At 46.5% G+C, this 24529-nt stretch overlaps 1 protein-coding gene across 1 annotated transcript in view; it reads right to left on the reverse strand.

Moving 5' to 3' along the window:
• The window catches only part of RFTN1 (raftlin, lipid raft linker 1), a 193133-nt gene extending 168964 nt beyond the window's left edge, over nucleotides 1-24169 (reverse strand). Inside the window, exons 1-2 of the mRNA XM_046003505.1 lie at nucleotides 23875-24169; nucleotides 5670-5822 (exon numbers count right to left, since the gene is read on the reverse strand). Coding sequence (XP_045859461.1) covers nucleotides 5670-5814 — 145 coding nt within the window. The 5' untranslated portion in view covers nucleotides 5815-5822; nucleotides 23875-24169. The remainder of the gene's footprint in view (nucleotides 1-5669; nucleotides 5823-23874) is intronic.
• Between the last annotated feature and the right edge of the window lie 360 nt (nucleotides 24170-24529).

Below are 24529 nucleotides of genomic sequence, written 5' to 3' on the forward strand. Positions count from 1 at the left end.
CCCTCTCTCTTGGCCATGTGAGGGCACCACAAGAAGGTGGCAATCTACAAGCCAGGAAGATGACTCTCACTAGACCCAACCATGCTGGCCCTTTGATCTCAGTCTTTCAGACTCCAGAACTGTAAGAAAATAAATTTCTGTGGTTTAAGCTACCCAGTCTGGAGTATTTTGTTACAGCATCAGAGTTAATGAAGGCAACTGGGAATACCTCCTGTCTGGTTCACCCATATGTCCTCAAGACACAATGTTTGGCCTCTGGTCAATATTCAGTAAGTGTCTGTGGAATCAATGAATTGTCATCTTATGGTCCCTACTGGACCCATGGACAAAATTTCATAATAAAATGGCGCACTTATCTGAATCAGAGATGCAGATTCAGACCTGAAACCAAATTACATTTAAACAGACACACGGCTGGTGGCTCCTATACAGGACGGCATAGGACCAGATGTTTTGAGCAAAATCAAGCCCTGGACACTAACCTCATTATTCAGGTCACTCCTGTGCCAACTGTCCTCAGCACCAAACACGTATAAAACACAACTGATTCTCATGGAGCTGACACAGGTAGCTTTCAAGTGGCATGAGAGGGGCCTGGCGCAGAGAAGCTGGCAAAACATATGTATGAAAGGGAAAACGAGGCACCATTTTGCCAAGAAGAGACTGTGGTGCCTTATGGGCCTCTATCTCTGATGAACCCTATTAAAGGGCAGGTTCATCCCTTGGTGACCAGACTTCACTGAAAATTTAAGACCCAATCAAATCACTCAGAATTGAGATTTCTGTTAGCTTCTGTGCTTCACTTCGAGAATCCTGCTGCTTTTCACCTCAGTCAGCCCAACAAACGAGGTTGAGTGTTCCAGTATCATCCCCAGTAGCACTGAGCTCTAAGTAAGGGACAAATGGAACAGTGTGAATTCTGATTTTGACTTTTACAAAAGAGCACATGTCCCCTTCCTGCCTAAGCCACCGAGTAGGAGGGGCCTACACCCTTTCTCCGACTTATAATTTATTAGTTAAATGAGCATTTTCTCCATGAGAATGAAATCGATCAAGTGCTACTTAAAAATCTTCCATGGCACCAAAACTGCATGGAAGGGGAATAGCCTTATGGCCCTCAACACCATAACACAAGTTTTCTAACGAGAACATTCTACTTGGTGATAAAGCCTATTTGTCTTCTGCCTTGCCATTTATGAGGCACAAGAGCTCTGGGGCCCAGGAGGTCAAAGTTCATATTTCACTCCCATCACTTCCTAGCACTGCATCTTCAAAAAAGTCACTTAACTTCTCTGAGTGTTGGTTACCCATCTGCAGAAAAGGAATGCGTGCACCCATATACCTCGCTGGGTTTCTGTGAGAATGAAATGACATAAGAAGCCCCACAAAGATGAATGTTAATCTGTAATAAACCAAACAGAAATGACCCGAATGTTCTCTAACATGTGAATGGATAAACAAACTGTGGTATATCCACACAAGAGAATGCTATCAGTCATAAAATAAGAATGAACTACTATAGACAAAATAATACAGATGGGGCATCTGGGTGGGTCAGTCAGTTAAACAACTGCCTTCAGCTTAGATCATGATTCTGGGGTCCTGGGATCGAGCCCCACATCGGGATCCCTGCCCTGCGAGGAGTCTGCTTCCCCCTCTCCCTCTGCCCCTCCTCCCCACTTGCGTGTGCGTTTTCTCTCTCTCTCTCTCTCTCTCTCTCTCAAATAAATAAATAAATAATCTTTAAAAATTAAAAAAAAGCACACAAATGAGGGGCGCCTGGGTGGCTCAGTGGGTTAAAGCCTCTGCCTTCGGCTCAGGTCATGATCTCAGGGTCCTGGGATCGAACCCCACATTGGGCTCTCTGGTCAGCAGGGAGCCTGCTTCCTCCCTTCTCTCTCTCTGCCTGCCTCTCTGCCTACTTGTGATCTGCCTGTCAAATAAATAAATAAAATCTTCAAAAAAAAAAAAAAAAAGACACACCAAAAAGAGTATGTACGACATGAGTCCACTTATAGAAAATCCTAGAAAATAAAATCATTGATAGAAAGTGTATCATTGGTTGTCTGGAGAAAGAGGGATGCAAAAAAAAGGAGTGATTACAAAGGAGCATGAAGAAACTCTGTGGGGGACGGAAATGTTTTGCATCTTGATGAGGTCATCGTTTCCTGGGTTTGAACATTTTAAATACATGCAGTGTAATATGCTTAAATTATATTTCGATAAAGTTGAAAAAGTTGAGAAGACATAATGAGCCATCACAGGACTGAGCACATAGTAGGTTCTCAATCCATGCTGGCTCCATTCTGAAGCAATAGCAAGTGATCCCATTAGAACTTCTGGAAAAGAATTTGACGGGCTGCCAGGGAAGCAAGTCAGCCTATGTAACACTTACTTCGGTTTACTCAAACCCAGTTACTTAGGACACGCTCTTCTCGGCTAAAAAGTGTGAACAAGAAAGACGCACAGAAAGATAAGCAAGGCTTGATCTTTGCCCTCGAGGAAACACAAATACGTATAATGTATGATGTAATAAAAGTGTCGTAAGGATGGTACTGACAAACGGGAGGCATGCAGAAGAAAGTAATGGCGATGGGATGGATGTCGGGGAAGAACGGTTTCCGGTGGGTGGGACTCTGGCAAGCACTGAGGGGTGGGGCGGGCCCTGTGTAAGAGTGGAAGCTGGGTTGAGGGTGGGGGACACAGCCCACTCCTCCAAGGCAGGAGTAGGGGAGGGTCCATAAAGGGCAAGGCTAGCTGGGGAAGGCCCTGAGCACCAGGAGGGCTATCCAGGGCATCAAGGGAACGAGCTGAAGGATTCAGCATGATCAGATTTGTGTTTTACACAAATCTAGAGGGCCATCTGGCAATTTATCAAGAGTCCTGACATTCATATCTTTCAACTCAGTAATTCCTGAGGAAATAATCAAAAATGCACACAAAGATTTATGGACAGCACTGCTTATCACAGCACTATTTATAATAGCCCAAAGCCCGAAATAACTTAAATGTCCAATAAAAGAAGACCGTTAAATAAATTATGGTATGCTGAGTGATTAAATCATATATAGCCATTAAATCATATTTTGAGAACATATGGAATGACAGGGTACTGCCTCACTGCACAATGTTAAGCTGCAAAAAAGCAGGGCACAAAAATATACATTAAGTATTCATTCAACAAATATTTATTGATTATCCACTATGTGCCAGGCACTGTTCTAACTATTGAGGGTACAGCAGAGGGTAAAACAGACACAACACTGAACTTGTTAGAGGGATTCTACCATCTAATGAAAGAAGGCAGACCACAAATATGGCAACAAAGAACAGTAAGTGGAGTATACAGCATGTTAGATGATAGGAAGTGTCATGGAGAAAATCAAGAGTGCAAAGGGATGGAGAGTCAGGGGGTAAGTACAAATTTTAAATAGGTGGTCAAGGAAGGTTTTGTTTCAAAGAAAAGAGGGAGTTAAGGGTTTGAGCCAAGGGTGTATCTGGGAGGACTCCCAGGCAGAGGGACAAGTAGTGCAAAGGCCCTGAGGAGGCCTGGAGGGTTCAAAAAACAAGAAGACTGGAATGGCAGAACACACAGGACAAACATCTGGGGCATGAGGATGGAGAACAGGGAGGGGAGCCATAGCAGGGCTTCGAGTGGAAGAGTAACATGATCTCTAGGGGACAAGGGTAGAAGAAAGAGATCCGTTGGGATTTGTCCGACATTTTCCTAACTTTTTAATAATGGAGGTATGTTCATTTCATAATCAGAAAACAAAAGGTAATTCAATGAAAGAAAGCACAGTGCAGCAAGGCAGCAAACAAATCAGGAGGTGAGGGAGATAACTCTGGTGTCAGTGACAGAGAAATGCGTACACAAAGGAAGGCACAGCTTCGTAAAGGTCTCTGTGAGTAAAACATACTCTTCTTAATAATGAAGGACGCAAAATATATATATATATGTGAAAAAAAGAATCCCCCCATATTCTCAGCTTCCTAACAATCAATACTTAACACGTTGTCCTATTTCCTTAGTCCTCTTCTCCTACACATGCTTTGGATTTCTCCTTCGTCATTCTATAAGGCGAGCCGCTGTAGGCACTCAAATGTTCACCAGACAAATAATGGGTGACCAAATGCTCCCAATGATTTTGTGTACAGGCACTTTCAGAAGCAGTTTCAACAGGCTTGGGTGACACAATGGAAATTGTGGGTAAGGACAAGGCATGGTCACTGATGACTAAGGTGCCAAGTCTGTTTGAGAGGACGGTGGTGACCTGATTTACCCAGGGCACCGGCAAGAAGCCCATCTGATGAGAAAGACGCAGGACTCAGTGTGTGTGACGCTCAGGGGTCGACAGAAAGTCCCTGCGGAGACCCCCAGGGGGCCATGTCTCTCACAGCTCAAGAGGCGGTAGGAGGCTAGGCGCAGAGGTGCTCGTGGCAGGAACAGGAGTGGACGAAACACTAGCTGCTCCACGACGTGCCTGTGCTGTGCTAAGAGCTTCTCAGGCCCGTCCTCCTCTGGTCTCCATAGCAGCCCTGCGCGGCGGGTATTCATGTGCTCATCTGACCGAAGCCCAGTTACTCCACAGCAGAGTCAGACTCAAACCTCCAAATATGAGGGCTTTTCCCACGAATTCTCTTCTCTGCTAATGGAAGCTTAAAATATGCCCAGCAGCCCAGGGAGAAAGTAGCAAGGTGTTTGAGTTAGTTAGCAATTCTGTTTGTGTGCAACTTTTAGGGACTGCCTCCTACACCAAAAGAATGATCTTTCCTCTTCTGAAGACAAATTTTATTTTAAGGTTTGATTTATTTGAGAGGAGAGAGAGAGAAAGAGAGAGCACGCACAAGCAGGGGGAGTGGGAGAGGGAGAAGCAGGCTTCCTGCCCAACAAAGAGTCCCACACAGGACTCGATCCCAGGACCCTGGGATCATGACCTGAGCTGAACACAGATGCTTACAATTACTTAAAATTATAGTCTGTTGAGGTTTTTTGTTGTTTTGTTTTTTCATGAGTGCGAGTCTTCTCTCGCACTAGGTAAGAGGCTTCAGGAAACCAGGACAGACTGCATGATCCCTCCACAGCATCAGCCCAACATCGTGCACACAGTTGTGCCCATCAAATGCTCTGGGTGAAAACACTATCGCTTGCCAGTCACCCCAGGGCCACTGTGACACTGTTCATGGGGTGACCCAGACACCCTACAGCTCGGACAAGGCGAAGTCAAGCCTGGATGGACAAGCACTCTTGAAAGATGCCAGACAACAGGCAGGTAAATTTGGGTGGACGGGCACATTAATAGGGGATAAGGTAAATTTTCCTTTTGCACACAGCTGGCTACGATACAGAGTCTGCAAACCAGTTGGCCTGTGGGCTAAACGTGGCCCTCCTGCAATGTCTGTACGAGTGGACTCACACCTGGTTTTAACTTGTTACAATACAAATTAGTTACTATCTTTTTAAAAAGTGGAAAGTTCCACATAAAAATCTGGATTTCTGTAAGCAGTACCTTTTCAAAGGCCCAACTTTTCCAGTTCCCCATAGCTGCCTCCCAACCCCATTCATCTCCTCCACCCCACTGTCCCTGTCCCGGGGTGGGAGGGGACCTCTGGCATGGGGCTGGGTCTGAGCTCCCTGGCCACTGGGAGCTAGGGCCGCCTGTACTCACCAGCACTCAAGGTCGTGAACTCCAGGAAGCGGTATTCGTAGGACACATCTATCTTGGTTTCCACCTGAGGCCTCTTTAAAGTCGAATAGATATTTCCAGGCCGTTTGTCATCGCGTTTCTCTAACTTGTTCAATCCGCAACCCATTTCAGCAGCTGCCAGGGGAAACCAAAAAAAGGATGAGAGTGATTTTTTTTTTCCCCTGAGATTTTGTTTTTCAACACCACAGTATAAAAGACCCCATATGTCCCTGAAGACTACATGGAGGACCTCAGCCTCTGTGGAACCCAGAGTATAATTCAGCGTCTGACCCCAGCACGGAGGAGCTGCACTCAGGGCCCAGGCTGGCTTCTCCTTCTGTGAGGACAGGACACCATTACCAGCCATCCAGCACGTCTATAATGACATCAAAACCATACCTGCTTTCTATCTTTTTTCCCCTAGCTGGGGAAAATAATACCTCAGAGCGCCTCAGTTCCACTCTAATCTGTACACATGATTAAAAAATGAGATCTTAAAAGCAATATGGTACATTATGGTGTCAGCCCATCTGAAAAGAAAAAACAAAACAAGAGACGTGTCACTTTTGCTGTGGTTGCTAAGAGAGAATAATAAGTTGTTGGCACCATTTCCAAACTCCAACAGTAATTATTTAGACAGGAATTTATATTCATAAAACATCTCTAAAAGTAGACGGTGGTATTTTTATGGGCCTCATCTAAAAGTCCCCCTTTTATTCTTTTTAGACCAAACCACAGGAAATAATAGTATGCTTCCATGCTCTCAGAGAGTCATTTTAGACCAAAATGAAGACTGGCTTGAACACTAATAGCAGGGCCAGAGAAATTGGAAGCAGAAATCCACGTGTATTAGAGCGAAGATCTGTGGCGACGGTTTGAAAGAAAAATGGAGAAATGTTAGGATAATGTGCATGTTAGGGTGGGCTCAGCTCCCAGCCTTTCGAGAGATTAAAAACAAGGAGGGCTCTCTGTTTACTTAGGCAGAATGACATCCACGAAACGACTTTTTATCCACTCCCCAGACTTCAGCAGAGGATATTTTCCTTTTGTGCACGGAGCATGACCAGTACTTCCCCCTTTCTCTGGGGTACCAGAGTTGCCATCAGAACATACTTCACAAAAATATGAACTGGCCAAGAATACCACAAACAGAAACGTGGTGACTGCTTCCTTTCAGAGATAAGAATTTCCTTTTGCTTAATCCATTCACAGGGTACCCAGCTTCCTAGGGCAAACTGGCAAGTTCCAGAAAAACAAAACGAACCTCAGAAAAGCAATGAGTGTGTAGGGGGAAGGGAGCAGTGGAAGAGAGTGGTATCGTGACAACCAGGCTATACTTTTCAGTAATTAAAAAAAGTCTGGAAGGATGGATGAGAACAGGAAGGCTTACTTATGCCTTAATAAGGGAACATTAGTGTCCAGAGGGCCAGGGCAGACGTGATTTATGTGCAATCTGCATGAACTGATTACTTGTAAAATACTCTGTAGTTCTGCAGATAGAACAGCTGATATATACAGAGGCTGCATATTTAACTCCTGAAAAGCAAGCCAAGTGGCATCTGCTGAGGCTAAGCAGAAGAGAAGTGGACAGGAAGGCTCCTGTGTACTGGGGAACAGGTGACCTAGCAAGATGAACACTGTTACCACTCAAACAGAACTGGAAATAACCCAGAGGCTCACCAAGTAAGTCACTTACACACCTACCTCCCTAAGAGAGACTGAGTGTTTGGGGCCTTCAAAAAAAGAAACATCTCCCTCAAAAATGCTCCCATTCTTGCTATCCTATTAGGTCAATTCTAGCATTAGAGATTCATTTTTTTGAAATCAGAATTGCTGCCCCTCAGTATCTCCTTTGAAACCACAGATATCTCTATGGGAAGGGCAACAAACTAAGCTTATGGTAGCCACGAACATTTTAGTATAATTTATTATTTTCTATAAAGGACAGGTTCCCTGACAATCAAGAAAAAAGAGGAGAGGATTACCAGGATGAGCAAAAAGACTCGAAAAAGTTAAGGAGGGGCACCTGGGTGGCTCAGTGGTTTAAGCTGCTGCCTTCGGCTCAGGTCATGATCTCAGGGTCCTGGGATCGAGTCCCGAATTGGGCTCTCTGCTCGGCAGGGAGCCTGCTTCCCTCTCACTCTCTCTGCCTGCCTCTCTGCCTACTTGTGATCTCTCTCTGTCAAATAAATAAATAAAATCTTAAAAAAAAAAAAAAAGAAAGAAAAAGTTAAGGAGGTGGAAGGAGGTAGGGGGTGGTATTCCAAGAAGCATAAGAAAAATTCTCCGATTTTTAACTTGGAGTTTAAAGTTTCAGTCAGATTGTCCCAAACTTGAGATCTCTGCCCAAGTTCACCCCGAAAGGCACTGTGCTTGTCTCACAGGACACGACAAGGTTCTGGGTAAATAATGCATGTGATCTGACACAGAAAAGATAAACAGTTCCAGCTTGCAACAAAACAGTACGGGTGAATCCTCAAGGTCTCCAACTTAGGGATTCATTTCTTTGGAATACATGCAACACTGGTTAAGCAACTGCTTTTATAGCACGACTCTCTCTGGGAAGGCTGACATATGAAGCAATTGTGAGTCAATAAAACCTTAGTGTGAATTAGTTCCTCCTATCTTTTGTGGTGAGGGCCCTACCTTATTCACTCCTGGCACATCTGTGTTCCTTCTAGTTCCTTCCTGTGTTCTTCTACCAACCCCCTCCACTGTCAAAATAGTAAAGATTTTCATATCATTCTAAAAGTAGCTCTCACAGTCCCAACAAGGCTCAAACAAGGAAGATCTAGAAAGTGGGGAAAATACGACAGTAGAGTGCCTAACATTACTGTTTACTATGTGAGGTTCCCATGCTCATGCTAGAATCCCACAAGGAGCTTGGGGCAAGGGATGGGTACGGGCCTTTGAGAGCATGGGAGGTAGAGGGAAGAGTAGAGAGCACGGCGTTCAGGGAGCGTCTATTTCAGTGGAAGCACATCTCCCTCAGGAGTTAAGGTCTCTAGTAGGGCAGAAGGTAAATGGTAAGGATAATGGTTTTGAAATATGGCCCCCAAATCCTTTGACACTCCTGCCATTGAAAGGTGGGGTCTACATCACCACCTTGAATCTGGGCTCCATGGTTGCCTGACCAATACAATACGGTGGAATAACACAGTGCCAGCTTCTGGACCTGGGCCTCAAGAAACTGGAAGCACCTACTTCTTGATCCTTGGGCTGCCTGTTCTTGGTTCCCAGCCACCATGCCAAGAGGAAGCCCAAGCAGCCCCAAAGGGAGGCCCATGAGGAGAGGAACCTATAGCCAGCACCAACTTGCCAGCCATCTTGCTGGTGAGCCATCTTGGAAACTGAGCCTTCGCCTCAGTCAAGACGCTGACACCACGTGAGGCAGAGACAAGCTGTTTTCACCAAGCCCTGCCAAAACTGCAGATCCCTGAGCAAAATACACCATTGTTTCTGTTCTAAGCCTTTGAGTTTTAGGGTGATTCATCATTCAATAGGTAACTTATTCACCAAGTTTGTTCAAAATGACCATGGCCCGCTGCCTCCTCAGGAGAACACCAGTCGAGATTGCCTACATTTAGGGGCCCTGGTTTAGCCATCCACCCTCTGAAGGTTGTTCCAGTTGATTATGAATAAAGTGCCTATAAACACACACAGAGGCTTTTATGAGAACATAAGTTTCATTTCTCTAGGGTAACACGTAGGAGTGGGATTGCTGGGTTGGTCGTAAGTGCAGGGGTCCTGTTAATGAATAAGGCTTCTCTTTCCACATTCACGGTGGCCAGATGCTGACCACAGGAGAGGCATAGCGGAAAGTGAGACCCTTCGAGAGACTGACCGATTAGCCCCTCTACCTCCTGCTCACTCTAGATCATCAGCTCCCTGGGTGGAATCATGAGAACCCTGCTATTCCTGGCTAATTCTGCTTTCCTTGTCTGTTTCTGTAAAGGGCACATGCTAAAAATCACTTGTGTGTGATGAGATTCTCCCATTGCTCCAACCCCCACAGCTCTGACCATATTCCTATAGCCACCCCACATTGATACCTAAGAGTGGATTGCTGGATTAGCTTTGATTACCTGACAGTCATATGGCAGGCTTTTCTGTTTCTACCTCTGTCAGCCCAGAATACATCCATGCACCCATGTGTATGGGTCTCTCTAATATCGCGGGACAAAGAAAAATCTTCCAAGAATTCTTCAAACGTAAAGCAAAAAGAGGAGGTCTTTCCCCTTTCCTGTGGCGAGGCAGTAGGGAGAGAGCCAAAATAAACGTACAGTTCTCTAGCAAAAATCGGCTAAAAGTAATGAGGAACTGGATGCTGATTATGGAGGAAAATAAGGTAATCACGGGAGGTTGAGACCCTGGCTGCAAGGAAAGGACATGAGAGATTGCAAACGACCAGAAAGCAGAGGGCCCTCAGATGGTGATGTTCTGGAAAATCAGTTCTCTCCAAATCAAACCCAGCGTGAGGCGTATCTTTGCTACAAGGTGGCTCCGCTTCATGCAGAAACTGTGAGGTCCACACTAGAGGGAACTTCTCTAAATTCATGCATACATGCATACGTTCATTCAGCCCACATTCACTAAGGTCTGCTTTAAATCAGGCCCCCGATTAGAAAGATAAAAATGGGAAGACCAGGCCCTGCTCTCAAGGAGATTGGAGGTGAAAGGAGGAGAAAGACAGTGAACAGATGTATACGGTGCCGTGGGATGGGCTGTTCTGGAAGTCTGGACAGCACCCGAGATGTTCAGAGGAAATCCCGGGATTTGAAATAGACAGGAATATGAAATAGACAGCACGTTGCCACAGACCTGGTTCCAGAAGAAGCTAATCAGCAATGCGACATGAAGCCCTGTGTCATTATCAATTTTGAAATCCTTACATTTTAATTTTAAGTATTTCTGATTTGTTTCTGAAATGCTTCCCAAGATGCTCATAAGGCACTGGAAAACTGCTTGAAAAAGGATCACTTCCTTAAAAGATTATTTTTCAGCTAACGTTTCTAAAACTTCAGTTTAAACGTTCATTTTTACTCTCAACTATCATACGTGCATTTAAATAATGGGAGCAATAAATGTAGTTATATTTCCAAATACAAATTAGTTTCATTAAGAGCGAGTCCTCATTTACCACACTTGCTACTAATCCGTGGCAGACTGTAAAGCTAATTTTAACAATTGCCAACAGCTCATGACAAGCAACCAGAGATGGGGCAATTATAGGCAATGATGCCGGATCAGCTGGCAAACTCATTTTTTATTTCTTCATTCAAATCCCGTGTCTGAAGCCTCGAGCGTGTTTATTACATCATTCAGTTACCCAAAGTAAGAACTGATGATCCAGATGAAGACGTTTTTGCATGATAGGAACATCTCTCTCAACCCCGAAATGTAAATGAAAACTTGAGAATTCAAATGGTATCAAATCTTGATATCTTACAAACATAGTCTAAGACAGAAACCCGAGGATAACTAAATTTACCCACTGACAGACTGGGCAAAGTAGGTGAAGGGGATTAAGAGGTACAAACTCCCAGTTATAAAATAAGAAAGGCAAAGAGATGAAAAGTACAGTCCAGAGTATAGTCAGTAATGTTGTAATAACATTGCATGGTGACACTACACTTACTGTGGTGAGCACCGAATCATGCCTAGAACTGTCGAATCACTGTGTTGTACCAGAAACTAATATAACATTGTACAACAACTACAGTTCAATAAGAAAAACTTACCTGTTTTTTTAAAGATTTTTTTTAAATTTATTTGACAGACAAATACACAGAGAAGGAACACAAGTAGGGGGAGTGGGAGAGCTTCCTGCCAAGCAGGGAGCCTGACTGACATGGAGCTCAATCCCAGGACCCTGGGATTATGACCTGAGCCGAAGGCAGACGCTTAACCCAGTGAGCCACGCAGGAGCCCTGAAAAATTTACCTGTTTAAAGTATTCCTGAATCAATGTCAAGGATAAAGAACAATCTATATGAAACAGTATTATCTGTATGTGCTACTTTTTCTAAGTGAGTGCATATATATACATATACACATATATTATTATATATTACATATGTATTTTATGTGTGTGTATATATATGTATATGTGTATACATATATGTGTATGTGTATATACATATACATACACATACATTCTCTTTGTATCTGGCAAGACATAGACCACAGTGTCCCCAGAAATTTCCTCCAGGTCATGAGATTATGGGTGACACTCTCTTTATGGTTTTCTCAAGTTTTCTGTGCCACACATACATTATTTCTTCATTAAAACAGTAAGAGGTAAGATAGCCAGCCCCTAAGACGGTCCTCAGTAATCCTCGCAGCATTCACAGGTGGTCCCCGCCCACAGTGACTATGGCTGCAGAAATGAGGAGTGTGATTTCCAAGGCTGGTTACAGCAGCATTGTGCGTTCTATATTACTCTCTCCTGGATCCCTCACTCTGGGGACAGCCAGCTGCCACAGTATGAAGACAGTCTATTAACCCTGTAGAGAAATCCCAGGACAGGGAACTGAGGCCTCCACCCAATAGCCAACACTGCTGGTGAGCTCAACACCCATGTGGAACCAGATCCGTCATCTGCAGAATGGCCTCCAGTCCAGCCAGCATCTTGACCAAAACCTCTTGAGGCACCCCAGGTCAGAACCACCCAGCTAAGCTACTTCTGGATTTCTAACCCACAGAAACTCTGTGAGATAATAAATGTTTACTGTCATTCCTGGCTGCTAAGATCCAGAGTAATTTGTTACACAGCAAAAGATAAGGAATACAAGGGGTATTTACATTTCCAAAGGAAAGCACTTGCTTGCTATCCCCTCCCCCCACATCTCAGTCAGGGTCTGATCCAGACCACCTCTCTGCCTTCCCACAGTCCCCATGACAAACACCCTTAATCAAACACAGCTCCCTTTCAGAAGAATCTGCTGCTCAAAATGTGGTTCTCAGACCCGCAGCACCGGAATTCCTAGGAGCCTGTGAGAAATCCAGAATCCCAGGCCCTCCCGAGCCTGCTGAACCAGAAACTACATTTTAATGACAAGTGATTCACTGAAGTTTGAGCAGCGGTAAAGAATGAGAAACCCTGGGCCATCCGTGGCACTGGTCCTCAACCTTGGTTGCATATTGGAATCATCTGGAGAGATACTTAAAGGTCCTGATGCCCAGGCATCTGGGGGGTAGGGCCTGATCACCAGAATTTTTGAAAACCGCAGGTAATTCTAACTGACAAGCCAGGGTTGCAAAGCAATAATTTAGGAGCAAGCTCAGCTTTCCCCACTCTGAACTCTGTATAGTCTCAGATCCTTCTTAAGTCTCCTAGCCAGGGCTAAGAACCCCAGTCTAGAACATGGCCCTACTGACCCCCTTGATATCCCACCCCTATCTCTTGAACTTCTTTGTACCTCAGATGCCCTCTTCCCACCTCGCTGCTGTCCTTCCAAACACAGGTGCACCCCTAAATTTCTATCCCCGCCCTCCTTCTCTCTCTCTTAAAATCATTCTCAGTATAGGGGCACCTGGGTGACTCGGTTGAGCGTCCAACTCTTGGTTTCAGTTCAGGTCATGATCTCGGGGTCAGGAAATTGGGTCCCGAGTTAGGCTCTGTGCTGAGCACAGAGTCTGCTGGAGATTCTCTCACTGCCCCACTGCTCCCCACCTCTCCATTCATGCTCTCTTTCTCTCTCTCTAAAATAAATAAATGAAATCTTAAAACAAAATCATTTTTGGTATAAGCCACTTCAGACATACAGATGAGGACAGAAAATGAGATATCTATGTACCCACCACCAAGATTTAACAAATGCTTACATTTTACTTTATTTGCTTCACATCTTTTATTTTTGAAGAAATGAGACTTTTTGGATGCAGCCCCCGTGCCCTTCCTTTCTCCCCCCTTCTATCCTTGCTTTTATTCCTCCACAATCTACCTGTGACACCCACAACAATACATGACAGCGGTTTGAGACGTTCCACTTCCTGGCACCTTTAGCATCACAGCACCCCTAGGCTAAAAGCAATACTTAAAGTTCCACTTATTAAGTAGTTCAGTCTAAACAACTTAATAATTAGGGGTGCCTGGGTGGCTCAGTGGGTTAAAGCCTCTGCCTTCGGCTCAGGTCATGATCCCAGCGTCCTGGGATCGAGCCCCACGTCCGGCTCTCTGCTCCGCGGGGACCCTGCTTCCTCCTCTCTCTCTCTGCCTGCCTCTCTGCCTAGTTGTGATTTCCCTCCGTCAAATAAATAAAATATTTTTTTAAAAAAATAAACAACTTAATAATTATTTCTGTCCAAACAACTTACTAGCCTTTCGGAAAACAAAACAAAACAAAACAAAACAGTACATCAAAATTGAAAGAATAAACCTTCCTCTTTCATTCCTGAGTCACAAGCACTAGCGGGCTGTGCGCATCTCTTGGGCACCGCACAACTTCTCAAACCTTGGAATCACGCAGGACACCAACACTTTCCTTTCCTGTTCGTGGTTTCTTAGCAACCACCCAAAAGGCGCGGCACAGGAGTATGACGTCATCAAAGGAAGGCGGAGCTGTCTAACGTTGGTACTGCGAACTACCCCCAGATGGCAGGCAGCGTGTTGTCTAACACATCAAGTACCACTGTTCCCCTCAGAAATGTAAAAAGAAAAACACGCCCTTCTGCCCCGCCCCCACGAGTGTGCTGTGGCGCCTTGGGGTGCCTTTGTAATGGAGTTTGGGAACCTCCAATATGTGGTATTGTTGAGTATACTCAAGAAAGTTACATAAATACATAGTTTCCCCCTTAGCCCTCATATCCCTTCATGGGCCCTGCTTTACCTGCTCTGGGCAAAAACCTTCCAGTCTCCCTCCCAGTCTGGTGAACTCCAGGTGACTATGCCCCAAGGGCCCTTTTCAGCATCTTCACCCAGAACCTTCCTGAAATTCCTGATGAATATGCTCCAAAGAGAACTCAATGCCTGGCCCATCAAGGCCTGTTCTTCCTCCCGTGTTCCTTGCTTCTGAGGGTAGTAGCCTGTCCTTGCAACATCCAGGCTCAAAACACCAGCCATCAGCCTGCTCCTGCCACTGTCATCGCCACTAGAGCTGGCCCGGTGTTGGGTGCTCATGGAGGCCCTTAGGTCCACCACTTCATTGTCCATGCCAGCCCACCCTCTTAGGACCTCAAAGGCCTTCCTGCATCTGGCTTCCCTTGGTCTCTTGCCCACTAATTCTTAGCACAGGCTAATTCCACATTAACCATTCTGTGCCACACAAGTGGCTCAAAGAGCATAAGAAACAGACACCACCCAGTTTGGAGTCCTTCACCTCAACTTCACCCCCAACCCACTTCCTCCCAGTCTCTTGCTGTTCCTCTTCATGTACCCTGGTGTCAGACTGTAGGAAGCCAGTGCTCTCTTTTGTACACACTGAGCACTCTCCAGACACCATTCCTTTACCTCCAGAGCAACCCAAACCTGACACTTTCCCTTCCATCTCAACCCTCTGTATTAGGGTTTCCAGAGAAATAGAACCAAGAGGAGGGGCACCTGGGTGGCTCAGTGGGTTAAAGCCTCTGCCTTCAGCTCAGGTCATGGTCTCAGGGTCCTGGGATCGAGCCCACGTCGGGCTCTCTGCTTGGCAGGGAGCCTGCTTCCTCTCTCTCTCTCTCTCTGCCTGTGTCTCTGCCTACTTGTGATCTCTGTCTGTCAAATAAATAAATAAAATGTTAAAAAAAAAAGAAGAAGAAAGAAATAGAACCAAGAGGATAGTGTGTGGGTAGATATCTATATAGAGAGAAGGCAGGGCAGATTTATTTTAAGAAACTAACTCATGTGACTGTGGGAGCTGGCAAGTCAGAAATCTGCAGGGCAGGCCAACAGGTCAGAGACCCAGAGAAGCGCTGATGTTACAGTCTTAAGTCCTAAGGCAGTCTGGAGGCAGGATTCCTTCTTCCTTGGGAGACCTCAGTGTTTTCTCTTAAGCCCTTCAACTGATTGTGTGAGGCCCACCCACATTATGGAGAGTAATCTGCTTTACTTGAAGTCTCTTGATTTAAATGGTAATCATGTTAAAAAAAGAAAAATAACCCACAGCAACACCTAGACCTGTCTCACCAAAAACTGAGTACCCTAGCCTATTCAGGTTGAAACATAAAATCACCCATCACACTCACCTTTATTAAGCACCTACTGCATGCAAAGCACTATTGTAAATGCTGAGGATACCAAAGTGATGCAAAAGACTAACAAAACAACAAAAAAGGAACAACCCTGCCCTGAAGGATCTTGCTTTCAGGAATAGATAAACAGACAATACACACACACACACACAAAAATACAGGAAATTCAATTTTAAAGAAATAAAGAAAAGGCAGGGAGGAGGGAGAGCAAGCACAAGGGAAGAGGAGGTAATACTTAAAAACAGGATGATCAGAGAAGGTCTCACCCAGAAAGTAATGTCAAAAAGAGCATGGGATGAGGGGGATGGTGTACTGGGCAGCAAGTGCAAGTTTCCAGGACCTGCCTGGGGGAAAAAGGGAGTAGCTGCAGGGGCACACAAAATCAGAGTCGCATGGTGAGGCAGGTTGTGTGGGCTGTGCAGATGGTGGTAAGGACTCTGGCTTTACTCTGAGATGGGAGCCCTGAGGGTTTCAAGCCAAGGGCAGACATGATCACTCTGGCCATGACTGACTGTGGAAATGGGGAGACCAAATAATAATGGGTTATGAGCAATGGGCAAGTTCTGGATATATTTTAAAAGTATAATTTTCATGAATTTATTGGTAGTTTGGCGTGAGAAAAAGAGGGCATTCAAGACACATCTAGGGTTTGTGACCTGAGCAACGGGAAGACTAAAGTGGCCCCCTTCCAAGCTGGGGATGGCTATGAGAGAAAGACGGGATCTTATTTTACATGTGTTAACTCCATTGGGTAGACATGTGGGTTGGGCAGTTGTAGAGACCAGTCCTGAGCTCCAGCGAGAGCTCTGGAGCTTTTGGTATTGCCTTACCTGCTCATGTGACAGCCAACTTCCTAAAGGTAGCAATCATGTCTTCTTCATCTCCAACAGCAGCTATCCCAATGCCCCACCCCAATAGATGCACATTTATTTATTGAGAGAGAGAGAGTGTGCATGAGCAGTGGGAGGGGTAGAGAGAGAAGGAGAATCTGAAGCAGACTCCACGCTGAGCATGAACTCTGATGTGGGGCTCGATCTCATGACCCTGAGATCATGACCTGAGTCAGAATCCAGAGTCGGATGCTCAACTGACTGAGCCACCCAGACGCCCCTAGATGCGTGATAAATACCTACTAAATCAACATCCTACAGGACTAGGACAGACACTTATTATCTGGTAAAGGATGGACATTCTGGAGTATTTGGGAAATCTACCTTCTTAAGAGCACAGCACAAGGGTTGGCTGCATGGGTTCTGGAGCCAGACTACCTAGGTTCAAATACCAGTGTCTCTACTTTCTAACTGTGTGATCTCGAGGAAGCTGCTCAACCTCAGGTTTCCCAATTATAATATGGGGATACCCCCAAAATCCACTGGCAGGGTGAGGATTAAATAAGTTAATACTGAACAGGGCTTAGAAGAGCTCTGATACATAGAAAAAGTAGTATAAAGGTTAACTATTATTAGAAATCTTACCATTATTACTTGTTATCCACTTTAAAGACTTCTTTTGACCTGCCTATGGCCATAATTATACCCGTCTGCAAACGGTGCTTATATGGGATCCCAAGACAGTGGGAAAAGGTCCAAAATCCTCTCTAAGTTACAGAAGTGTTTAAATGAACAATCTGATTTCTTGTGCTTTATATTTCCAGAATTTGGCAATACATGACTCAGTCACATTCCATTCACCAGATTTTGTGATTAACCAATTCTCTCCTTATTCAACTGTATGAATGAGATCTATTACAATAATTTCTTCAAACTTGGGAATTTGGGAGCTATTCCATGAAACCTGAGGGGTTCCTCAGGAAGTAGTTCCTAGGGGTGAAGTACAAAGTAGGAAATTTCAAAACACACACATACACACACACACACACAGTCAAGTACACATGAATGGAAGCTGATAATCCTCTGCAAGAAATAAATGCTGACAGTCAAGGGGGCCTGACTATAGAACAACAAAATGGGATATTTTGAGAAAGTTGTCATTGAAAGAGCAGCTGGCTTCCTGATTGAAAAAATGTGGAAACATCCAATACAGTTTCATAAAGTCAGTTCACAGCTGGTCTGGGCACCTGGGTGGCTCAGGTGGTTAAGCGTCTGCCTTCAGCTTAGGGCATGTTTCCACGGTCCTGGCATCGAGCCCTGCATAGGGCTCCCTGCTCGGTGGGAATCAGCTTCTCCCTTCCTTTCTGTCCCTACACCCACTCATTTTTTTTTCTCTTTCTCTCGGATAAATAAATAAAATCTTTAAAAAGAAACAAGGAAAGCATTGCTCAGTATCAGAGGAGCAGGGCAAATCATAGCTGACACGGACTTGCACCACTGGCTGGTGTGGGTGCCCCATAACACCTGAGGGCAGAAGTCCCCTCTCCTTTGAAGCACAGAAGAGGGGCAAGCCAGGACACCATACGAGCCACCCCGCGTCGTCCTGTGCAACCAGGACATGGAAGCTGCTGGGCCCCCTCCTGCACTCCCCACACGCCACAAGGGCAGTCAGACCCAAGAAAACTCCAAAGCAAAGCCCTTGATACCCCAAATAGTGTCTCCTCCATCTCTGTCTTGGCAGGTAGCCATCAGGCGTAGAATGTGACCTGATTTTCTAGCTCTTTGGTTCTGGCCCCGCTGAGAGCCGATTCTTCTTCCTCAATTCAGCCCAGGTGGGGAGTAAGTCACACAAATGCATATTTAAAAGCTCAACCGAATTCTTATTTGGAGAGCAAGGAATTAACGGGGCTCAAGCAGTGGCCATCACTTGACTGCTGTACCAATCTTTTCACAGAAACCATTCTGGTAAAATATGCAATGATAATAACTAAAGCCCCTTTGGGGGCCCAGGAGCAAAGGGAAACTTAAATTTACATCAAAAACTGAATGTGAATAGGAGGAAAGATCACACACATGCAAAACCTTTAAAAGGTAAACATAAAAGAAATGTCTGGCTAAATGTTTCTCTTTGTCAGTGAAAAAAGAGCCTAAGCCTTAGCCAAGTGTGTTGCCCATTCTTCGATGAAGGAAAAGAGAGAGATGCTTACTATAGGGCAAACAGGACTTTCAGCCATGATGAAAATACTCCACCTCTGCAGTATCCAAGGCCCGGGCCAATAACCACGTGTGGCTCTAGGGCACTTGAAATGTGGCTAATGGGATTGAGGACCTGAAATTTTTATTTTCTTTCATTTTAATTCATTTTACATTGAAATGTACATGGCCATCTGTAGGTGGTGGCCAAGGGGAGGGACTGCTCAGCTAGGACACTTAATAGCTGGCAACGTTTTTCTTTTCCTCCGATGAAACTAAAATCACAGCCAACCAACAGTGTTTTAAATTATCACCAAAATACTTGGTATCTCAATACAGGCCCTGGCTGCCCCAAGCTCAGAAAACATAGACGGAAGAAAGTGATTCGGGGTGTCATTTCTCGCCGTGCGGTTGTGCCTTTCCAGTTTTCGTGTCTGTCACCCCATGGCTTCATGTATTTGGAAATCTGTGCTTGTAGACGTAGTCTCATTTGCGAAACCAGAACGTCACGGTCTCTTCCCTATGTCTAAGAAACATGAAAAAGTGAACTTAAGGCAAATTACTTAACCTCGCTAAGCTTCAGTTTCCTCAAGGCTGAAGTGCAGATAAGAGTAGCACTCGCGTCTTCTGAGGATTAAATTCAAAGAATGCACGTAGAGTGCCTAACAGTGCCAGGCCAAGGGTAAGCACTGGGAAAGTGGCAGCTATAATTATTATTTTGTTAATAACAATAGTGAAATCTGCAATAAAATAAGAACAGTGCTACTAAAATAGAAGTGGACTAAAATAGAAGTGGACAGTCGGCAGGTTTTCCTAGGCCGAAACACTTTGAACCTGTTTCCAAGGCTACGGTGAAGTACAATACCCGTGAAATACATCTTGGGGACATCTCGGCATTCACGGTCAACCCCCAGATGGGCAATCACCCAGTCACCAGAATCATTCAGCCGAGACTTACTGTGCCCCTACCCTGTGGCAGGCACTGTCCTAGGCTGTCAGATCACAACAGTTTCCAAACACAGTGCAAAGACTCGAGACTCTGTGCCATCTGTCATCTGACCCCACTGAGACACTTTGGCCAGATGCAAATATTTCATTCTAGGGTCCCACGCAATCTGGGAGGCTCCATTCCTGTTTTCTGAATCATCCAAGGCCGGGTTCAGCTGCTGGTCCACGGAACGGGACCAAAGGGTAAGGGGACCTGAGGGGACCTGGCCCGTTTTTCTCAGCCAGGACCACGAGAGCGTGTCGACAGGTCATGTCTCTCACTGACAGGCCAAATCACTTTAACAGCAGAGCTGGTTTCTGAGCCTTCAAAAAACCAAACCTGATCTGCCTCACAAAGCAAACACAACCGGCTTTCAGCAGCCAGCTGCGCAAGCCGGTGAAATCCAACGGGAATCTCCTCCACCAAGTTCACATCAACCAGACCAATACGTCAGAAATCCCCCAGGAGAAGCTAGCAGAAGTGTGGTGGAATTCTGTGGGTTTGGGAGTTATTTTTCCTTTATATAGAAAGTACTCAATCAATCTTCTTTCACAACCAAGGGTACATTCCCCTGTGGAATTTCCTTCTCTGAAGATCTCAACAAGTAAAATATTTGTCTGATCATCTGTAATAATTTAAGTGTGAACTCACTTACTGGCAGAGTTAGAGATTTCTCACAACTCCTCCACCAATAAAAAAGCAACGTGCTTTGGACTGTCTCAGGTATCCAATTGCTGTACCCCGCTAGCCCCGAAACACTGGTCAAGCCATACCCTTGACTTTGGGACAGGAAAACAGGGTTGTCATATCTGGAATCTCTTACTTGTATTCTTTGCTGGTAGGGCCACAAAAATAGTACAACCGTGTTGGGGAAAGACCCAGCAGCTTCTTATAAGGTTCACATATACCCCTTCTGTGACCTAATGATTCTATTTCTAGGCATTTACCCATGAGAAATGAGAACATATGTCCCTAGGAAGACTTGTACACAAATATTCATAGCAGCCTCATTTACAATACTTCCCCCAAACTGGGACTAACTCACGTGTCCATCAATGGGAGGAATATATTAACAAACTGTGGTATGGACATATCCTGGAATATATAATTCAGCAATTAAAAAAAAAACAAAATACTGAGAGATACAACATGGATGAATCTCAAAAATATGGTGAATGGGGGCGCCTGGGTGGCTCAGTGGATTAAGCTGCTGCCTTCGGCTCAGGTCATGGTGTCAGGGTCCTGGGATCGAGCCCCGCATCTGCATCCCTGCTGAGCGGAGAGCCTGCTTCCCCCTCTCTCTCTGCCTGCCTCTCTGCCTACTTGTGATCTCTCTCTCTCTCTGTCAAATAAATGAATAAAATCTTTAAAAAAAATATGGTGAATGGAAGAAGCTTTGCACGATACTATAGAACACCATTTACAGGAATTCAAGAACAGACTAAACTAATAGTAAAAAATAACCTGCAGTCATTGCCACTGAAAGGAGGCAGGGATGGACTGGAAATGGGGATGAGGAACTTTGTGAGGTGATGGTAATATTCCCTATCTTGATCGCAACTAGGGTTATACAGGTGTACACATCTATCAAAACATTATGCAAATATTACTCAGAAGATTTGTGCATTTCACTCTATGCATATGCATTTTACCCTAAGACAATCACGAACATATATTGAACTCTGAATAATAAAATGTGCATGGAAACATTAAGGTGTGACCTGTGTCAATGTCTATAATTTACTTCAAAGTGCATAAAACAATAAGTTGAGATTTACTGATGGATGGGACTTAAGTTGGGACTTAAGATGGACAGAGGGATGAATAGATCGACAGATGTGTAATAAAGCCAGTACTGCTAAATTACTCTCTAGATATGGGCATTTGAATGGTTACTGTTCTTGCAACTGGTTTTTTTTTAAAGTTTATTATTATTATTATTTATTTGACAGAGAGAGACACAGCGAGAGAGGGAACACAAGCAGGGGGGAGTGGGATAGGGAGAAGCAGGCTTCCCGCTGAACAGGGAGTCTGGTGCGGGGCTTGATCCCAGGACCCCGGGATCATAACCCAAGCCGAAGGCAGACGCCTAATGACGGAGCCACCCAGGCGCCCCTATTCTTGCAACATTTTTATATTTTTAAAAATGAGATAGGTGGGGAAAGAGTCATAATACCCACTCCTTGACCCCCCCCCCCCCAAGATAGAAATTTAACAAGACACCCATGCCGACCAGACCATGGGCCCATATAGTTTCAGTTCTGCAGAAAAGTGAAGATTGGAAGAACACAAGTAGCTTTACAGGAACTCCCATCACTCATGCCAAAGATTTTCTGCCTGTTTCCCTACAGACAAAGCAATTATTTGAATGGAAGCCAAAAATTCCTGCTCAAGAGGGAGAAAAAGAACTCATTCCTAATTTGTTCTCTTTCAATTCCTGCACCAATCTATTAGCTAACTGCACAACACTCCACTTCCATTTGCCCGGTGTCCATTAAGCCAAAAGACTAACAAAGAAAGACCAACCCAGGGACTTGATATACAGAGGATGAAGTCCCAGTTCTCAGGACCAGAAACCCTGCTGAAGGCAAAAGAGGATGCAGAGTCAGTCTGAGGTTAAAGTGATTTCATCGAGGTTAGCACACACGCACGCACCAAAGAGCCCCAAACAGTTTGTTGCTTAACCCCTCTGTGGGGTTTGGTGACATCTGGGGTCACTTGAATTTCATTGGGAATTCAGCTGTTCAGAGGTACAAATCGGAATCCCGGCAGCCAGGGACAAGTGGGGTGCATAGCGTGCCCTACCCACAGGCCCAGAGGTGGCTCACATTAAGTCCGCCTTCCTTCCTGGCAGGGCCTCACTTATCCTGAGATGACACACGATGGCAGGGGCTGGAAGATGCCTGGCCTGACTGTGCGCCCAGCATCTGAAAACAGCTGTACCAATTACAAGAAAGATTGTTGCCTGAAACCCAGGGCAGGCACTCAAATTTGGCTTTTGTGTGAGACTTAAAATATATACATACATACATTTTGTTTAAGTCCCCCAACAAACTCACTGCCACCACCCAGTGTCCCCAGGGACCACCCACAACCACAAGGGGCAGCTAAGCATGATCAAACCGGAGGCAGCAGGGAGCGCGCCTGGGTCTAGCACTTTTGGCTTCCACGTGGTTCTCGATGCCAAGACCGCGATATCCTGGGTCAAGGGCACAGGCCCTGGTCCGGGGAGGTGGGGGAGTGTTGCATGCCTGACAATCGGGTTTTCTGAAATGTACACCGCCACCACCCCACCTTGGCCCAAGACCTACCCTGGCGTCCCTTGAGCCTGGGAATGTGGGTTAGGGCAAGGAAAGAAATCCCCTTACGGAAAGAGAGATGCCCTTTTCAGTGCCGGAGACTCCCCGCGCCCAGAGTCTCTGTGCCTCCGGTGTCCGCGGCGCGTCCTCTGGACGCGCGGCAGGTCTGCTCCCATCTATCCAGCACCCCTGCGCCAACAACAAACCCACCTCCCAGGGCGCACGCAGAAGGGCAGCTAGAGCCACCTCCCAACTCCCCACCCCACCCAGCCTCGCGCCATCCTGAACCCGTACTTCGCGTCCAGCTCCTGTCTGATTTTTGCCAAGGACCCCCTGCAGTTGTGTCCCAGACCCACCTGTAGCCTCCAAGCTTCCCCTCTGCTTCCCTCTTTGGCGCCGCGAGCGTGCAGAGCCCACGACCCCTGACAAACTGCTCTAGGTGCCTCTCCCCACAGGGTGCCAGGGACGATTTATCACCCCCAAAAAAGTTGGCCAAGACCGCTGTGTGCTGTGGATCGGCGCCGACCCTATCCAACCCCGGCCGGGGATGAGGTTGCGGGGGGGCGGTGGCCCTCTGGCAGCCGCCGCAACCTGCAAGGGGGCGCCACGCGGGGCTCCTCCAGTCCGCCGCGGTCCGGGTCCGCGGGGCCAGATGGCAGGGCCTGTGCCCACCTACACCCCAAGTCCTGCCGCGCGCTCACCTACCGTTCGGAACTGGCTGAGGAGAAGGCGCTGGCGCGGGCTCCCCAAGATACCGTGTTCCGTCCCGGGAGTAAAGTTTGTGCCATACAGCGCAGGCGGCTCGGGGAAGGCGTGGGCGCCAGTGGGTGGGGGCGGGAAGCGGCGGCGCGGCGCGCTCGGGTGTCCGTCCCTCCAGCGATCTGTGCGTCCGTCCCTCCGCGGAGCCCGCGGCCGCCGCGCTCCCGCTCGCTGCGCCCTGAGCCTGGCGCGCTCCGGCTCCAGCCCCGACGCGCCCCCGCCGCCGCTGCGCGTCCGCCGGCTACACTTCCTCTTCCTCTGAACTCATGTGCAAAATATGCTGCGCTGCATCTTCGGGGGAGCCGCCGGCCCCTGACAGCCGCCGCGGGAGCAGCGAGCCCGCCCCGCGCCCCTGGGCGCCCTACACCCCCTCGACGCCCCGCGTCGCTTCCTCCACGCGACGGGCCACCTGCGCAACGCACGCGCCGCACCCCGCGGGCGACCTTCGCTGCCCCTCCGCGCACAGGTCGGAGGCTCAGTGATCCATCCTCTCGACCCCTCCTAACCACGGTTGTGTATGGCGGGAGGGCGCGTAGGGCACCTAGCTGGGGTGCTGGATGGTGACTGCCACCAAGGGGCTGAGGGTGTGGGAGGATAATTG

This window comes from Meles meles, chromosome 4, assembly GCF_922984935.1.
Source record: "Meles meles chromosome 4, mMelMel3.1 paternal haplotype, whole genome shotgun sequence".
In the NCBI taxonomy this organism is placed as follows: Eukaryota; Metazoa; Chordata; class Mammalia; order Carnivora; family Mustelidae; genus Meles; species Meles meles.